This window comes from Belonocnema kinseyi, chromosome 10 (genome assembly GCF_010883055.1).
Source record: "Belonocnema kinseyi isolate 2016_QV_RU_SX_M_011 chromosome 10, B_treatae_v1, whole genome shotgun sequence".
In the NCBI taxonomy this organism is placed as follows: domain Eukaryota; kingdom Metazoa; phylum Arthropoda; class Insecta; order Hymenoptera; family Cynipidae; genus Belonocnema; species Belonocnema kinseyi.
The window spans coordinates 6,574,498-6,593,347 of NC_046666.1; the positions used below are offsets into that span (position 1 = coordinate 6,574,498).

The following is an 18,850-nucleotide window of genomic DNA, read 5'->3' on the forward strand; positions in this document are numbered from 1 at the left end:
GATTTAACACAGAGATTTCGACAGAGATTTTTTAAGATTCTAGAGTGATTTTAAAAAAATTATCAGAAATTTTTAAAAGTTTTTTAAAGTTTCAAGGGATTTTAAGGGACTTACAATATTTTAGGGACTTTTAAAAGATTCCAAGGATTTAAAAAAATTATTTTTATAAATTTTAAGGGACTTCAAAGTGCTTGAAATATTTTAGGATAAAGAATTTTCTAGAACTTCGGAAAATATGGAACGATTTTACAGGACCTGTAAGGTTCTAAAATATTTCACAGGATTTAACACCTTGTCATTTTCAAGAGCTTTACAAAATTTAAAAGGATTTCCAAAGATTTGAAAGAATTTGAAATATTTTAGGTTATTTAAAAAAAATTACAATTTTTTATTTTTTTAAGAATTTGAAATATTTTAGGATATTTTAAATAATTCCAAGGAATTTCTGAGAGATTTAAGCAATTTCAAGGAATTTCTGAAGGTTTTAATAATTTTAAGGGATTTTAACATTTTAATGAATTTCAAAGAATTTATCCACAAAAAGTGTGGGATTTCGTAGGAGTTCAATGATTTTAAGAGATTTTAAAATATTTGCAATTCATGTGGAATTTGCCGTGAATTCTTATCAGTTTACACTGAATTCTTTTAAATTTTTTGGAATCCTCTCAAATTTTTTAATTCACTTAAATATCTATTATCTATTTCAGATATTTCGTCAAATTTTTTTGAATTCACTTGATTTTTTCTAAGCTCTTTTCAAATTTCCTAAATTCAATGACACTTTATCATATTTTTAAATTGTTTTTAATTAATTTTAATTTTTGAAAATTCATCTTGAATTTTTATGAATTTCATCGACTTGTTCCTTGATTACCTTAAATTCCTTTAAATTTATTCGAATTTTACTGAAATCAATATAATTTTTTTGATTTTTCATTTTTTTATAATTTTTTTGAATTATTTTGAATTTAACTTTAATTGTTTTGAAGTATTATGACTTCATCCTGAATTTGATACCCTTTGAGCACGAAAAAAGTACCCTATGAGCGTGACAGAAAATATCCTTTGGTACCTATATTTTATCTCATAGGGACTGGGAGGCCTGCAATAATTCTTTATTAGTAAAAGTAGCTTTATGTTACTATAATGAACTATTTTGTTGAAAATTCTCTTTTTTTCGCTTGAAATTGTTTTACTGCTAATTTTACTGTCATATGATTGGTTAAAAATGGATCGTTTTTGGTTGAAAATTTGTGTAATTTGTTAAAAATTCGTTCTTTCTGTTAGAAAATTAATCTTATTTGTTGAATTTTTCTTTTTGCTTGAATATTCGAAAATGTATTAGCCATTTATCTCTCTGTTTGCTGAAAAATCTTCATTTGTTGAAAATTCAACTCATGTTAAAATCCTCTTCTTTGCAGAATTCATCTGTTTTTTAATAAAAATAAAAAAAAATTTTATTTGGAACATGAAATACCACATTTTTCGTTCAGAATTTATATTTTTTGAAATGAAAATTCAATTACTTGGTTTAAACAGGGTGGCCGTTGGACCGGAAACCCGGGAAATAACCGAGATTTTTAAGCGACCGAGGAAAACCGGGAAATGACAGTTAATTTATTTTTTGATCGGGAATTTTACAAAATTTTTAGAATAAAAATTTTGTCCAACTTTGATTGCAACCGTTTTTAAATAATTTCCTAAATTGTGATTTTTATAAATTATTATATAATTTAGTTTAGAGTGTTTAATTAGAAAATCTTTCACTTTAAAAATTTTCCATTTTAGATTTTAAATTTTGAAGCATATATTTTAATTTACAGAATTTTTAAATGCAGTTTTAAAGGTTACAAAAGACTAAAAATTAAAATTTTTTTAAATCGAAGACTTAAAACAAAAAACAGAGTGGCCGCCGAACTTAAAAATAAATCCAAAATAATATAGTCATAATTAAAGGTTTTTATTAAATTGAAAATATTGTGAGTCTAAATTATTTAATTTTCATCCCAGTTAATTTGAAATTTCTTAATGTAGAAAAAGAATAATTATTTAATATTTAGCAATATTTGACTGTTCATTTAAGATGAGTAAATTGAAACCAAATACTTAAAAGAAAACAATTTGAAACTGAATTTTTTTTACATAGAAAGCTTTGAATATTTAGATTTTCGAACAACTTTTAAATTTTTAGCGTTACAATTTTAGTATATTTGAAAAAGTGTTTAATTCATAAGTGAAATTGTTAAATTTCTACGCATAAATAACAATTGAACACTTATTATTTGTAGATAAAATTTGGGTTATTTTAAGACACATGTAGAAGTTTTGAAAAGATTCAAAATTAATTAAAAACTTGAAATTATTTCAAGTAATTCAAACGAAGTGTGTTGAAATTTTTTTCAGAACTTCAGAATATATTTTTAAATGAATCGAAATTTTCCTATAATTTTTAAAAATCCAGAAAATTAAATAAAATCCTTAAAATCTTCCATGTTATTCTTTGATCATTTTTAAATATCTTGAAATCTTCTTAAACTTTCTGTTACAATAATTTTTCACTTTTCCTAAGATTTTTAAGAAAATTTGTATTCTTTAGTAGCCTTTCACAATTCTTAAAAAAATTCTTGTAAATTTTTTGTTTGAAATCTGTAAAAATTGACATTTTATTTTAAATTCGGCTGTTAGTATTTAAAATTATTTCAAATTTTTAATTTAATTCGAATCTCTTTAAAACTTCTAAATATCTCTAATATTTTTACAAATAATAAGTGTTCTATTATTATTTATAAATTCAAATTCAAATTTTTTTAGATTTGCAGGATTTTCTAAAAGTTATAGAAAAAATTAATTCATTTTGAAATATATTTAAACGTTCCGAAAAAAATTCAAAAATTATTTTGAATTTGGAAAAATTTTAAACCACTTCTAGATTTCTCAAGATTTTGAAATAAAATTTTAAAGCTTTTAAAGGATGCCTAGACTATTTAAAATCAAACTAATTTAAGAACTGTTAAATTAAAAAAATTATTTTTTTAATTTTTATGTGTCTAGTTTAAAATTACTTAAAATAATATAATTTTGAAAAATTTTAACGTTCATTGCTTAATTCTTTAATTTAGACTATTGAAAATGTTAACGTGGATTTATATTTTTGGAACTTAATCTGAATCTTTGAACTCTATGATTGATAAAAGTTCTAAAATTTGCCGTTTATTTGCATTTCATTTAACATTGTTTATTTGAAAAGTATTAGTACCTTCCATTTGGTACGTGTAAATTTTTGAGCATTTGAATACACAATTTTTGATTTGAAAATTTTTTTTGAAAATTTTTTAAATTCAATTTTACAAGTTTGGAATTCAAGCGTTCCATTTTGAATGCTTTAATTTGTTGTTCATTGAGTATTACTTTATATGGAAAAATGTTTAGAGTATAGTTTGATTTTTGAAATTTCATTGGCCGTGAAAAATGTTTGCGAACCGAGAAAAAATCGGCAAATGACCGGTAATTTTTTTCTTCGATTAGAACGGCCACCATGTTTAAAGTTAAACTCTGTGATTAAAAATTAATTTTTTTGGTTGAAGATTAATAATTTTAATTCAAAATTCATTTCTTTGGTCGCTAGATGAGATATTTGGTTAAATTAAATAAAATATTATTTTAGTTGAAAAATCGTCATTTAGTTTTAAAATGTAACTATTACTATTAGTTTAAAACTAATCTTTTTCAATTAAAAATGCAACTGTTTGGTTGAAAATGTTTATTTGTTAGTTGAAAATGCATGCCTTTATTTGAATACCCGGTTTTTCGTCAGAAAATTAATATTCATTTTTGAAAATTAATCTTTTTGGTTGTAAATTCAAATATTTTGGTTAAATATTCATCAATTTAGTTGGAGAATCTTTTTTTTTATAAATTACAACTACTTGGTTGAAAGTTCAACTCTTTTGTTAAGAGTTCATTGCTTTGTTTAAAAGTTTAACTATTTGGTTGAAAATTTATCTTTTCGGTTAAAAATTCAAGTATTTCAGTTACATATTCATAAATCTATTGGAAAATTCATCTTTTTGGTTATAAATTAAAATTATTTGGTTGAAAGTTCAATAAATTTGTTAAAAGTTTATTTTTTTTGTTTAAAATTAACATCTATATCAATTAAAAAGTTATTCCTGATGAAAAATTTGAATAAGTTCATTCAGTAATCTGAAGTTTCGTCTTAAAATGAAATATAAGTCTAAAACATTTTTATTTTAAAAGCTTCAAGATACTTTTTACATTATTTTCAGATTTTTAAATTGAGTAGAGAAAATAAGTGTTTTTTAGATATCTATTTAATTATAATTAAAAGGAATCTCTTTAGCTTCTGCAAATTATCATCAAAATTTCTTGAACTAATCTTTCTACTTTTTAAAAAATGATCAAAATTAAACGTATTCCATCGCTAATATTTTAGATTATTCATTTTTTAACAAAGTGTAGTGTATAAATATTTTATTTTTTAGAGTATATAAACTGTAAAATGTAGTTTTTAATTTCAATCCGTGTATTTTTATGAAAATTTATCTTCCTTGCTAGAAGTCAATCATCTTAATGAAAATTCATTTTTTAAACTTAGAATGTAACTATCAATGAAATATTCCATCATTTTTATTGAAAATGCGTCTCTTTAATTAAACATAAATTTTTGTAATTAGAAATTTAACTATTACATTTTTTTTATAAATTAATCCTTTTTAGTTGAAAATCCATGCCTTTCGCTAAAAAGTAATCATTTTTGGTAGAAGTTAATCTTCTTAGTTGAAAATTTATTTTTTTTTGTGTTGACAATTCAACGATTTAATTGAAAATTTACCATTTTAGTTTAAAAAAATCATAATTTAGGTAGAAAATTCATAAGTTTGGTTGAAAATAATTTTTTTTATTGACAATTTCACTATTCTATTTTTGGTATTTTTGGTTAAAAATGTATCTTTTTTAGTTGAAAATTCAACTATTTAAATGAATTTTTTTCTTTTTTAGTTGAAAATTCAACTTTTTCATTGGGAATTCATGACTTTTATTAAAAACCCGGCTTTTTGTAGAAAATTAATCTTCTTTTTTGAAAATTCCACTTTTTGGTTGAAAAGTCAGGTTATAAATTTCAAACACCTTTGTTAAAAAAAAGTTCATCTCTTTAATTAAAAACTTAACTATTTTGTTAAAAATTCGTTTAATTTTGTATTGAAAATTAATTTTTTTCTTTAAAATTAAAAATTGAATTATTTCATCTTTGGTTGGAAATATATCTTTTGTTAAAAATTCAAATACTATTCCACTTAAATATTCAGTATCGCTTCAGTTAAAAATTTGACTAGTTTGTTTAATTTTTGGTTAAAAATGAATTTTTTTTAAATTGGAAATTTAACTATTTCATCTCTAGTTGCAAATTAATCTTTTTTGGTTAAAAACTGAATTATTGCAGTTATTTTCATCATTTTAGTTATAAATTCATATTTAAAAAAAAAACTGCTTAGTTGAAATTGAAAATCCTTTGTTAAAAGTTCATCTTTTTGTTTTAAAATTCATATTTATTTCAGTTAAAGAATGATTCCTTTTGGAAAATTTGAAATAGCTTATTCAGTAATTTGAATTTTCGCTTAAACATTAAAATGAGCATAAAACCTTTTTATGATAATAGTTCTAAGGAAACTTTTCACATTATTTCCAGATTTTTCAATTAAAATAGTAGAGAAAAAAGTGTTTTTTTTTTAGATATATATTTAATTATAATTAAAAGGAATCTCTTGAGCCTCGGAAAATTATTATCAAAATTTCTTGAGCTTAATCTTTCTACTTTTTAAAAATCTATAAAAATTGAAAATATGTCGTCGCTAATATTTTGGAATATTTAATTTTGAATAAAGTATAGTCTATAGTTAAAAAATAGTAAGTATAATAAAGTATAGTTTCAGAAGTTAATTTAAATATTGAAAATGTGGGATCCATGTTATATCTCTTAAACTGAAAAAATTTAATTTTTCATTTCAAATTGCTTAGAAACCTCAGCTTAAGGGCATGTGACACAGCTAAATACCTATATTACCGACCTCACTTTTTCGGTACACTGAATTTTTTTTTGAACCTAAGAACTTTTTTTGTGAATAAAATATCGAGCTGAAACTTTGGAATATGTATTAGAGTACAATAAAGAACGTTTAGGTACTGCATTTTGGTAGGAACTTCACTGAAAATTATTTCATCTTTTTTTTGAACCTCGACATTTTTTGAAAGTTTGAACTTTTTTCATACATAAAATATCGGTCTCAAACTTTGAGAAATGCAAGAGTCGAAAGAAAACTACGTTAAAATACAAAGCTTAATAATACGAACTCTCTAGAGCCTCGTCTAGTGGCCGCCAGGTTTCGTATTTTCGTGTACAACGTTACCGGCTGATGCCGTTGGAATTGATTGTTAAAATGTATTTTTTTTACATTTTTTATTATTAAGCTTTATATTTAAACGTAGTTTTCTTTCGGCTCTTCCATTTCTCAAAGTTTGAGACCGATATTTTATGTATAAAAAAAGTTCGAACGTTCAAAATATGTTGAGGTTCAGAAAAAAGATGAAATAATTTTCAGTGAAGTTCCTACCAAAATGCAGTACCTCAGTGAAATGAAAAAGTGTGGTCGGTAAGATAGGTATTTAGCTGTGTCACATGCCCTTAATTGATTTATCAGTATTGATTTATTAGTATTGATTTATTAGTATTGATTTATCAGTATTGATTTATCAGTATTGATTTGTCAGTATTGATTTATCAGTATTGATTTATCAGTATTGATTTGTCCGTATTGATTTATCAGTATTGATTTATCAGTATTGATTTATCAGTATTGATTTATCAGTATTTATTTATCATAGTATTTAGATCACCCAAAATTTCTCCTAAACCTGAAGTTTGCGAACTTTATATTTTGAAAGAAGAAAAGGAGTAAGCTTTATAAGTAAATGGAGGAAAGGAAAGTGAATGGTAGATATAAGAGCAAGATCAATTCCAGTTTTGAACACTGATGCTGTATTTTATATAAATTATTTTATAAATGTATAAACGGCATAAATACGTAGTATCTATATGTAGAGGAGGCGGGTGGAGTCGGGGGCCGACGGCATTTCCCCATCTATGTACATTCTTTTATTCACGGAACCGGCTGTCCTACCATAATCTACCGGTTTCCTACATTTACATAATAGACCAGTATATGCTAATAATATGTATGGCTAGGTGGGTCAGTGAGTATGAAATCAGTGATCTAAAAAGTGCAAGCATGATGTGCCTTATCTCGAGGGGTGATGGCAGAAAAAAAAAAAATAATTCGCCTGAATAGAGGCTTACGAAAGATGACACACGTAAGGTGGTTGTTCAGAAAAAGAGAACAAGATCGGTCGTTCTAATCGTGTTAGATCGCCAAAACTTGTCTATTGACTGATTCATAATTGCATCACCCAACTAATGATGTATGATCTTGTATATAATGATATATGATGTTCATGTTAAAGACTGACATGTTAAAAGACTTTTATGATCATTGCCGCCGTCGCCGAGCCGAAATGAATGAGTTCTTGATCCGTTTACCATTTACCGTAGCCACCATAGCCACCATATCCACCATCGTGTCCACCGTTTCCACCACCGATTCCTGCACCTCCTCCGATGACGGAGATGGCACCAATGCCTCCAAGACCTGCATCAAAAGTTTGATTAGATAATGAAGAATTCATAGAGAGTTCTCATCGAGGTTTATTATCAAGTAAAGGATTTAAGACACTCACCTCCGAAACCAGCTCCAGGAGCAGCAGCGGCGGCGGAGCCAGAGCTACCATCATCACCGTTGATTCCACCGGATCCGGCGTAGAAAGCAACACCACCATAGCTGGGTCCGACGAGGTTAGCGGTAGCCTGGGATGGTCCTACGAGGGTGGCAGTTCCCTGGGATGGTCCTACGAGGGTGGATGGTCCGGCAGCGGGTCCAACAAGACTGGCTGGTCCAGTACGAGGTCCTCCAATTGACTTAGCTCCTTCTTGGGGTCCAACGAGGTCTGATGGTCCAGTCTGGGGTCCTACATTAGCCTTGGGTCCTTCTGCGGGTCCAATGTCGGATCTTCCGCCGAGAACTCCTCCGGAGACGACTTGTTGGACACCTGCGGATGCAGCAGCAGCTGCTGCTCCAGCAGCGTAGCTAGCTCCTAGACCACCGGATCCCAAGCTGGATGCACCACCCTGGAGGGAGCCTGCGGTTCCTGCACCAGCAGCGAGACCACCGCTGAGACCGGCTCCTCCGTGACCACTTAGTCCTCCGTAGCTACCTCCATAGCTACCTCCGTAGCTACCTCCATAACCGCCTCCGGGGTGAGCCGATGCGACGGCGAGGCATGCGAGAACAATCTGAAAAAAGTAAAAAGAAAAATTGAACACTTTGGTGCTACAAAAAAGGTTCAGACTTTTTTTGAAGGATCACACTATTTCTTTTATTCTTCTTGAAAAGTATTTTTCAACTTCTTCGCTAATTTGCTAGAAATTAGCTCATTTGAATGAATTAACTGTTTAGAGACTGTTCAAAATTTTGATTTTTCAAAACAAAAAGATGAGTGTTTAACAAAGCTGCTGAATTTTGAACCACATTGTTATATTTCTAATGAAAAAGATTAATTCTCAACAAATTATGTAAATTCTCCATAAAATAGTTGAATTTTCTACCAAATTGTGCAATTTTTAGTTGTATTTTCTACCTGAAGATACTAATTTTCACCAAAAAATGTAATATTTGATATTTAAATTTAAAAAATTTTAATTTTATGTAAAGAGTTGAATATAACCAAAAAAGACGAATTTTCAACAAAATACTTGTATACACAACTAAAACAGATTAATTTTAAATATACAGTTGAATTTTGAATAAAGAGAGTTTATTTTCTACAAAAAAGGACTGATTTTCAACTAAAAAAAAAAAATGATCAAACGAAAATTGAATAGTTTAATTGCCCGTTAAAAAAATTCATTTCCAATAAAAATGTTTTCTACAACTGTTGAATTTTTAACCAAAAGGGTTGAATTATCTATAAAGCTGTTACATTTTAATCTTGTAAATAAGAATTTTCAACAAAATACATACATTTTGAATCAAGTAGTTGTATTTTCTACCAAAATGGACGAATTTTCAACAAAATAAATCAATTTTTTATTGGTGGATAAATTTTCTACCAAACTGTTGGATTTCCGACCAACAAAACAAGAACTTTTAAGAAAGTAGTTTTACTTTTAACCAAGAAGTTGGATTTTAAATCTAATTTTAAATCTATATTTCAACAAAAAATATTTTAGTTTAAACTAAAAAAAACAGTTTGATTTAACAAATGAAAACGATTTTTTCAATAAAATACTAGAATCCTCTTCTGAATCAGATTGATTTCTACCAAAGATCTGCATTTTTCACAAAAAAAAAATTAATTTTTTACCCTAAAAAGACCAATTTTCAACAAAATAGTTAAACAAGCTAACATATTGTTTAATTGTCGAGGCGAAAATACGAATTTTCTACAAAACATTTGAATTTTCAAGAAAAAATATAATTTACAACGAATTAGTTGACTATTCAAGAAAATAGTTAAATTTGCAGTTAAAAACATTTATCCTTTTAATTCTAGTTAAAGACTCATCATTTTAGTTGATAATTCATCACTTTGTTTGAAAATGTGACTACTTTTTGGAAAATTAGTTTTGTTTTTGTTGTAAATTCTTTTTTTTTGCCGGAAAAAATAATGTTTTTAATAAAAAATTCATGTAATGAAAGTTGAAAATCCATATTTTTGATTAACAAATTAACTATTCCAGTTCAAGATTGATAATTTTACTTGAAAATTCATATTTTTTGTTTAACTCTTAAAGGGCACACTTCCGTAAAACTACATGAAGAGCATACTGGGTGTTAGGTACCCAAGAGTAGTCAAACGTGTGCTGTGCCGACGGTATTGGCTAGTTTTGTACAAGAAAATCAATTAATAATGTTTAATCTATCTAGTTTAATGAGAAAAAGGTTTCATAACAGTTGATCAAATTTAAAGTAGTTAAAAAAATCCATAACTTTTTAAGTTTTTAATATTTTTACTTAAAATTTTACTTGAATACATCTGAGATACGGCGCTTCAAAATAAAATTAGTCTTATAGTGTTCGTTCCAAATAAGGTATTTATTCTAAAAAATAAAAGCTTTAATTCAATGAAAAATGAAACACCTTGATTAAACGATTTTATTGATCTCAAACTGCGTATAAAAATGATAAAAATAAAAATCAATGTGAAAATGACATAGAAGTTTAGGTTCTCATGTTACGTTTGTTTAAAGCGCAAATAAGTCGCTGGGTCTATAACACCCAGTGTGCCCTTTAAGCGTTAAAATTCAACTTCAATTTTTTGTTGAATATGCAGCATTTTATTTAAAAATTCATCTTTTTGCTTGAAAATAGAACTTCTTGGTTCAAAATCAAAATCAAATTTATTTTGAAAATAAATCAGTTTTTTTGTAGTTGTTGTGGTAAATTAATTTTTTAAATGAAAATTTAAGTATTCTATTTGTGACGGACAGCTGACACTTTTTAGTTATAATTTCAACTATGTGTTTGAAAATTGGTATTTAAAAAAAACATTCATCTGCTTGATTGAGAATTAATGTATTCTTGTGAAAAATCGTCTTTTTGCTAAAAAAAATTAACCTTTTTAGTTCAAAATTCATATATCTTGTTGAAAATGCAATATTGTAAGTAGATAAATTAAAAATTTGTTTGAATTAGTAATAAAATTCTGGACTTTAGTCAAAAATTCAAGAAATTATTGTGTCTTCAATATTATTTGTTTATTAACTAATTAATGGTGAAAAAATTTAAATTGAGAAAAGTGAAAAGAAAAATGACGAGAAGCAGAAAGTCGAAAAATGGAAAAACAACCCCGGCGAATACTCACAAAGGCCTTCATGATTGGTTGGTTTGTATTTGGTGGGCTCGTGGCTTGGTGAATGACTGACTTTGGCTTGATCGGTGGGCCTTATATACTCCTACCTCTACCCTAGCCATGCTCTAGTTCTACTATCACTATCACTATCCTTTCGAAAGCTGCCCGACCACCCTCCTCCTCGCTGAGGAAAACCAGAATCCTAATCGTGTTGGTGGTCCAACACCTGTCCGAATAGAGAGGGTGGTGCAGGCGGGCGGCCACTAGCAAGACAGGAATTAGTTAAATAATAAGTGGTTCTTTACTTCGTTTTGCACGGCAATCGAGAGTTGCCGTTATCCACAAGTAAAACATGCACCAAATCCACCCGAGATTGCATCATTTCTTCTCAAAATTTTTGCCTGGACAAAGAAAACCGTTTCAAATTTCTAACTATTCAAGTAAAAATATTGCATTTTCAACAAGTTAGAAACATTTTTCATCTAAGGTGTTGAATTTTGAATCAATATAAATAATTTTTATCAGAAAAGAAGAATTTTCAAACAAATAATAGACTTTTCTACCGGATTGTGGAATTTTCGAGATGAAAATACGAATTTTCTCCAAAACAGTTCATTTGTTCACAAATAAGATTAATTTTCTACCAAAAAAATTGTATTTCTCAAGAAAATACAATTAACCAAATAGTTGAATTAAAAGAATGTAGATTTTATACCGGAAAAGATTGAAACTCAACAAAATATATACATTTGATTAAAATATTTAAATTTCCAAACAAAAATATTAATTTTCTACCAAACAGATAAATTCTCAACAAAATATATAAATTGTAACCAAATTATTAAACTTTCAATCCAGAAAAATAATTTTATCAGAAAAGAATTTTCAAACAAATTCTACAATTTGTTACCAGATTGTGGAATTTTCGAGATGTAAATACGAATTTTCTACAAAACATTTTTATTTTTCACAAACAAGATGAATTTTCAAAGATTAATTTTCTACCAAAAAATTTGATTTCTCAACAAAAAACATCAATTTTAACCAAATAGTCGAATTTTCAACCATAAGCATTAATTTTGTACCAAAAAATTCATTTTCTCAACAAAATACATTTACCCAAATATTTGAATTATAAAAAAAATATAATTTCTATCAGAAAAGATTGAATCTTAAAATTATATATAAATTCTAATAAAGTATTTGAAATTTCAAACAAAAAGATTAATTTCCTACAAAAAAGATGAATTATGAACAAAATATATAAATTGTAACCAAATAGTTCAACTTTGTACCAAAAATATTAATTTTTTACTAGAAAAAAATAATTTTCAACCAAATAATAGAATTTTTTACCAGATTGTAGAATTTTTAAACCGAAAATACGAATTTTTCTACAAAACTGTTTAATTGTCCACGAACAAGATAAATTTTAAACTATAAAGATTAATTTTCTACCAAAAAATTTTATTTCGCAACAAAATACATTTACCCAAATAGTTGAATTAAAAAAAAATTAATAAATATTTTCTACGAGAAAAATTGAATCTCAACAAAATTGATAAATTTTAACCAAATATTTAAACTTTCAATCAAGAAAAATAATTTTTTTACCAGAAAAGAAGAATTTTCAACCAAATAGTATAATTTTTTACCAGATTGTGGAATTTTCGAGCTGAAAATATGAATTTTGTATAAAACAGTTTAATTGTTCACAAACAAGATGAACTTTCAACCAAGAAGATTAATTTTCTTCCATAAATTTGATTTCTCAGCAACAAGTTTAACCAAATAGTCGAATTTTCAACCGTAAACATTAATTTTCTACCAGAAAAGATTGAATCTCCACAAAATATATAAGTTTTAACCAAATAGTTCAACTTTCAACGAAAAATATTAATTTTGTACTAGAAAAAAAATTTTCAACCAAATAGTAGAATTTTTTACCAGATTGTGGAATTTTTAAACCGAAAATACGAAATTTTCTACAAAACAGTTTAATTGTCAACAAACAAGATGAATTATCAACCAAGAAGATTAATTTTTTATCAAAATATTAGATTTCTTAATAAAAAAAACATCAATTTTTAACAAATAATCGAATTTTTGACCATAAAGATTAATTTTTTACAAAAAAAATTATTTTTTCAAGAAAATACATTTAACCGAATAGTTGAATTAAAAAAATCTACCACAAAATATTGAATCTAAACAAAATATATAAATTTTAATTAAACAGTTGAATTTTCAAACAAATATATAAATATTATCCGAATAGTTAAACTTTCAACCAAAGAAATTAATTTTCTACCAGAAAAGATGAATTCTTAACAAAATATATCAATTTTATCAAAATAGTTGAATTTTTTACTAAAAAAATAGTTTGCAACGAAATACATAAAATTTAACTAAATAGTGGAATTTTCAACTAAGAAAATTAATTTTCCACAAGAAAAGACAAATTTTCAATAAAGTCGTTGAAATTTCCACCAGACTGTCATATTTTCGAACCGAAAATAAGAATTTTTTACAAAACAGTTAAATTTTCAAACAAGAAGATTAATTTTTAACCACAAAATTTGATTCCCAAACAAAATACATCAATTTTAAGCAAATAGTTCAACTTTCAACCAAAAAATTAATTTACTACCAGAAAAAAATTAATTCTCTTAATTAATAAAATATATCAGTTTCATCGAAATAGTTAAATTTTCTACCGAAAAACACAAATTCTCAACAAAATGTATCATTTTTAAGCAAATAGTTGAATTTCCAACCAAAAAGATTACTTTTATACAAAAAAGTTTATTTTCTCAACAAAATACATTTAACCAAATAGTTGAATTAAAAAATATATATATTTTTTCTACCAGAAAAGATTGAATATTAACAAAATATATAAATTTTCATAAAAATTTGAATTTTTAAACAAAAAGATTAAGTTCCTACCAAAAAGATGAATTCTCAACCAAAAATATAAATTTCAACCAAATAGTTAAACTTTGAGGCAAAAATATTAATTTTTTACTTGAACCGAAATTAATACGAAATTGTCTACAAAACAGTTTGATTGTCCACAAACAAGATGAATTTTCAACCAAAAAAATTAATTTTTGCCAGAAAATGTTATTTCTCAACAAAAAACATCAATTTTAAACAAATAGACGAATTTTCAACCATAAAGATTAATTTTCTATCACAAAAAATTTTATTTCTGAAGAAAATACATTTAACCAAATAGTTGAATTTCCAAACCAAAAAATTCTACCAGAAAAGATTGAATCTAAACAAAATATATAAATTTTAATCAAATATTTGAATTTTCAAACCAGAAGATGAATTTCCTACCAAAAAAATGAATTGTCAACCAAATATATGAATATTATCCAAATAGTTAAACTTTCAACCAAAAAAATTAATTTTCTACCAGAAAAGATTAATTTTTCATTAAATATATCAATTTTATCAACATAATTGAAGTTTTTAATAAAAAAAAAGAGCTTGCTACGATATAAATACAGTTTAACCAAATATTTGAATTTTCAACTAAGAAAATTAGTTTTCTACCAAAAAAGACGAATTTTCAACAAAATCGTGGAATTTTTCACCACTCTGTCATATTTTCAAGCTGAAAATAAGAATTTTCTACAAAACAGTTGAATTTTCCCCGAACAAGTTGAATTTTTAAACAAGACGATTAATTTTCTAGAAAAAAATGGTTTCTTAACAAATTACATCAATTTTAACTAAATAGTTCAATTTTCAACTAAAAAAATTAATTTTCTACAAGAAAAAAATTATTTCTCAACAAAATATATTAATTTTATCAAAACTGTTGATTTTTTTACTAATAAAAAGGTTTGAAACGAAATACATAAAGTTTAACCAAATAGTTGAATTTGCAACTAAGAAAATTAATTGTTTACCAAAAAAGACGAATTTTAAACAAAATCGTTGAATTTTTCACCAGGCTGTCATATTTTCATGCCGCAAATAACAATTTTGTACAAAGCAGTTGAATCTCCCCTAAAAAATTGAATTTTCCAACAAGAAGATTAATTTTCCACCAAAAAATTTGATTTCTAAACAAAATACATAAATTTTAACCAAATGGTTGAACTTTCAACCAAAAAAATTAATTTTATACCAACAAGATGAATGCTCAACTAAATGTATTCATTTTAATCACATACATAGTTTAATTTTCAAGCAAAAAGAATAATTTTTTACAAACAAAAAAAACGAATTTTATTAACAAATTACATAAATTTTCAACGCAAAGGAGTAATTTAAAAAAAAAAACATCAATTTTTAACTTAATATATAAATTTTAACCAAATAGTTGAATTTTCAACTAAATAGTTGAATTTTTCACCAGATAGTTGAATTTTCGAGCCGAAAATACGAATTTTCTACAAAAAAGAGTTCAGTTTTCTAACAACAATATGAAATTTTCAACCAAGAAAATTAATTTTCTACTAAAAAAGTTTAGTTCTCAACAAAATAAATAAATATTTACCAAATAGTTGATCTTCCAACCAAAAAAAAAATTTTTTGCCAGAAAAGACGAATTCTCAACAGAATATATCAACTTTAACCAAACAAGATGAATTTTCATCCGAGAAGATTAATTTTCTGCCAAAAAATTTGATTGCTCAACAAAATGCATAAATTTTAACAAATTAGCTGAACTTTTAACCAAAAAAAAAAATTATTTTTTACCAGAAAAGATGAATTCTCAATAAAATATATCAACTTTAACCAAATAGTGGAATTTTGAACCAACAAACAAAAAAGAATTTTCAACCAAATTATCAAATATTCAACCAACAAGATGAAATTGCAACCAAAGATGATTAATTTTCTGCAAACAAATTTTAATTCTCAAAAAAAAAAATTCAAACAGTTGAATTTGCAACCAAAAAGATTAATTTTTTTCTACAAATGATGAATTTGCAACAAAATACAAAGATTTTTAGCCAATTATTTTAATTTTCTACCAAGAAGAGTAATTTTGTTACAAAAAAAAATTTTATTAACAAATTACATAATTTTTTAACTAAACAGTTTGTACAGTAGAGTTCGAATTTTATTTTATTAATTTTTTCTTTACATTTTTAAATATAAAAAACATTTGAATTAAACAAATGAAGACGAATTTTCGACAAAATACTTAAATCGTCAACTAAAACTAATTAGTTTTTAACTAGTTGCATTGTTAACAACAACAAAAATAATTTTCTACTAAAGCACTAATTTTCAACAAAATATTTACATTTTCAAACCAAAAGGAGTAATTTTCTAACAAAAAAGATTCATTTTTTAACGAAAACCGTAAATTTTCAAATTTAACTTTAAACCATTTGATCAATTTCTAACAAAATAGTTCAACTTTCAACAAAGTAGTTTTATTATAAACCAAAAAGAATAATTTCTTACTAAAAATACAATTTTTATATAAAATACATGAACTCTGAACCAAATAATTTAATTATGAACTAAAAAATATCAGTTTTCAGCCAAAAATGGGATACTTCAATTTCCAGTAAAAAATATTCTTTTTGACAAAAGAAAAACAAATTTTTTACCAGTGATCAATTTGAAAAAGAGAGTTTAACTTCCAACCAAGTAATTTTATTACCAACAAAAAAAAAGGAATTTTCCAGCAAGAAGAATAATTTTTAACCAAATATTAGAACTTTTAACAGGAACAGATCAATTTTCTAACAAAAAATGGAAAAGTTAAATTTGCAGTTAAAAAAAAATCAATTTTTAACTAAAATTATGAATCTTCAACGGGAATAGTTCAATTTTAAACAAAAAAGATGAATTTTCAACCAAAAAGATTCATTTTCCACCAAAAAATACGATTTTTCAACAAAATACATGAATTCTGAACCAAATAGTTGAATTTTGAACTAAAAAAAAATCATTTTTCAACAATACATGGAAATGTTATATTTTCCAGTTAAAAAAATTAATTTTCATCCCAAAAAATTTTCATCCAAAATGGTCAATTTATGTTTATCAACCGAAAAGTCGAATTTTTAACTTGAAAAGATCAATTTTTCAAACAAAAATGGGTGCACAGGCGGGGGGTCAGGAATTAGTTAAAGAATAACTCGTTCTCTAATTTGTTTTGCACGGCAATCGAGAGTTGTCGTTATCCACAAGTCGGTACCGAGATCAAAACATGCAGTAAATGCACTAGAGATTCCATAATTTCTTCTCAAAATTTTTATCTCTACAAAGAAAACCACTTCGAATTTCTAACTATTCAAGTAAAAATATTGTATTTTCAACAAAATACATAAGTTTTTACCAAATAATTGAACTTTCAACAAAAAAAAATTAATTTTTTACCAGAAAAGGTGAATGAGAGAGAGAGAGAGAGAACGCAACCGCATCTTAATATACTTATGCTGTTACATATAACTATTACTTATAAATCTTTACGCGACTTCCGTTTCCTTTTTCTTTCACTTATTTTGTACCTTCAATTTTGCCATTTTGCCATTTCTTTTTCACATCCATTCCTTCATTCTTTCTCATTCGCTCCTCTAGCCCCTTCCAACTCCTTCATCCACTCTTCCTCCAATCTATCCTCCCTTAAAATTTGTACCACATTCTCTTTCCAACTTCCTGTATCTTTCATTCCTTTTCCACATCCTTCCCATACATGCTCCTGTATTTCCTCTTCCCATTCACAGATTCTGCACTTTCCGTTCTTTTTCTTTTTTTAATACATCCCGTTCCTTACCTCATCTCCCAATCTAAATCTTGCTATTCTTGCCCATCTTCTCCCTCCCCATCTCTTTTCTATATATGTTGGCACTCCTTTTTTTATCATTTTATGCAATTTGTTATATTTTTATTTCTCAATCATCTCCCATCTTTCTCTTAATAGTCTTTGCCTCTCCCTTTTGCAAATTATTCATAGTTTACTCCAGTCCCATCTTCTATATCTCTAACATTAAAGAACTCCCTCCTTTCTTCTTCCCATCTTGTTAGTCCTATCGCCCTCTCTTCTATCTTCGACCACTATCAAACATTCCTTCGCTAACTCCCATCCCTTTCCCTTCTTCAGCTTCGTCTCAAATTCCCATGCCCTCTTTCCCCCTCGAGTCTACCCGTAACTTCCACCTTATATACCTTTCTTGTAAACTCTCAATCTCTTTCCTTTCTTTCCATCTCCATATCTCAGCTCCATAACTTAATACCGGCCATACCAACGTATCAAATAGCCACATTCTCCTTCTCCCATTCTTTTTAAAGCTTCTTTTATCCTATTCCCCATATCGGTTTCATCACCCCTGCTGCTTTTTTTATCCTTTTTCTTATTTGAGCTCTATGATCTCCATTTGTTTGCTAGGTATATCTCACATATTTAAACTCTTATACTTCTTCTAATCATTGTGTTACGAATGAAACCTGACAGTCACTCAAAAGAAAGACAATAACATTAAATAATTTATTAACATACTTTATTTAATGTCGGAATCAGCGTTACACTCTTATAATCTTGAACCTCCTCCCCTTTGCCTTTCTTTACTATGGGTACCACTATTCCTTACATCTATAACTCTGGCCACCCTTCTCCTATAAATGCTACATTGCACATACATGCCCATTCCTTTAATTCTGCCCCCCCCCCCCCCCCCCCCCCCCCCCCCCCCATACTTCTAGACTTCATTTGGAATCACATTTATACCAAGTGCCTTTCAATCTTTCATTATCTCTAATACCTTGACTATTTCCTAATTCCTCCCTTGTAATGTCCTCCTCCTAGTCTGTTTCCCTATCGTCTTTTCCTCCTTTCCTAACTTTCCTCTCGACCCCTCCTAGTAATTCCATAAAATATTGTTTCTCT

The 18,850-nt window shown here is 26.6% G+C and overlaps 2 protein-coding genes across 2 annotated transcripts in view; one reads left to right on the top strand and one right to left on the bottom strand.

The window, feature by feature from the left end:
- The window catches only part of LOC117181374 (zinc finger CCHC domain-containing protein 10), a 34,260-nt gene that overhangs the window by 7,076 nt on the left and 8,334 nt on the right, over positions 1-18,850 (top strand). The window lies entirely within an intron of this gene.
- On the bottom strand, positions 7,032-11,125 carry LOC117181368 (keratin, type II cytoskeletal 2 epidermal-like). Its single transcript, XM_033373961.1, has 3 exons — positions 10,993-11,125; positions 7,810-8,422; positions 7,032-7,721 (listed from the first exon to the last, which is right to left on the bottom strand). Exons 1-3 carry the CDS (start codon positions 11,002-11,004, stop codon positions 7,609-7,611), a joined length of 738 nt encoding a protein of 245 aa, XP_033229852.1. The 5' UTR covers positions 11,005-11,125; the 3' UTR covers positions 7,032-7,608.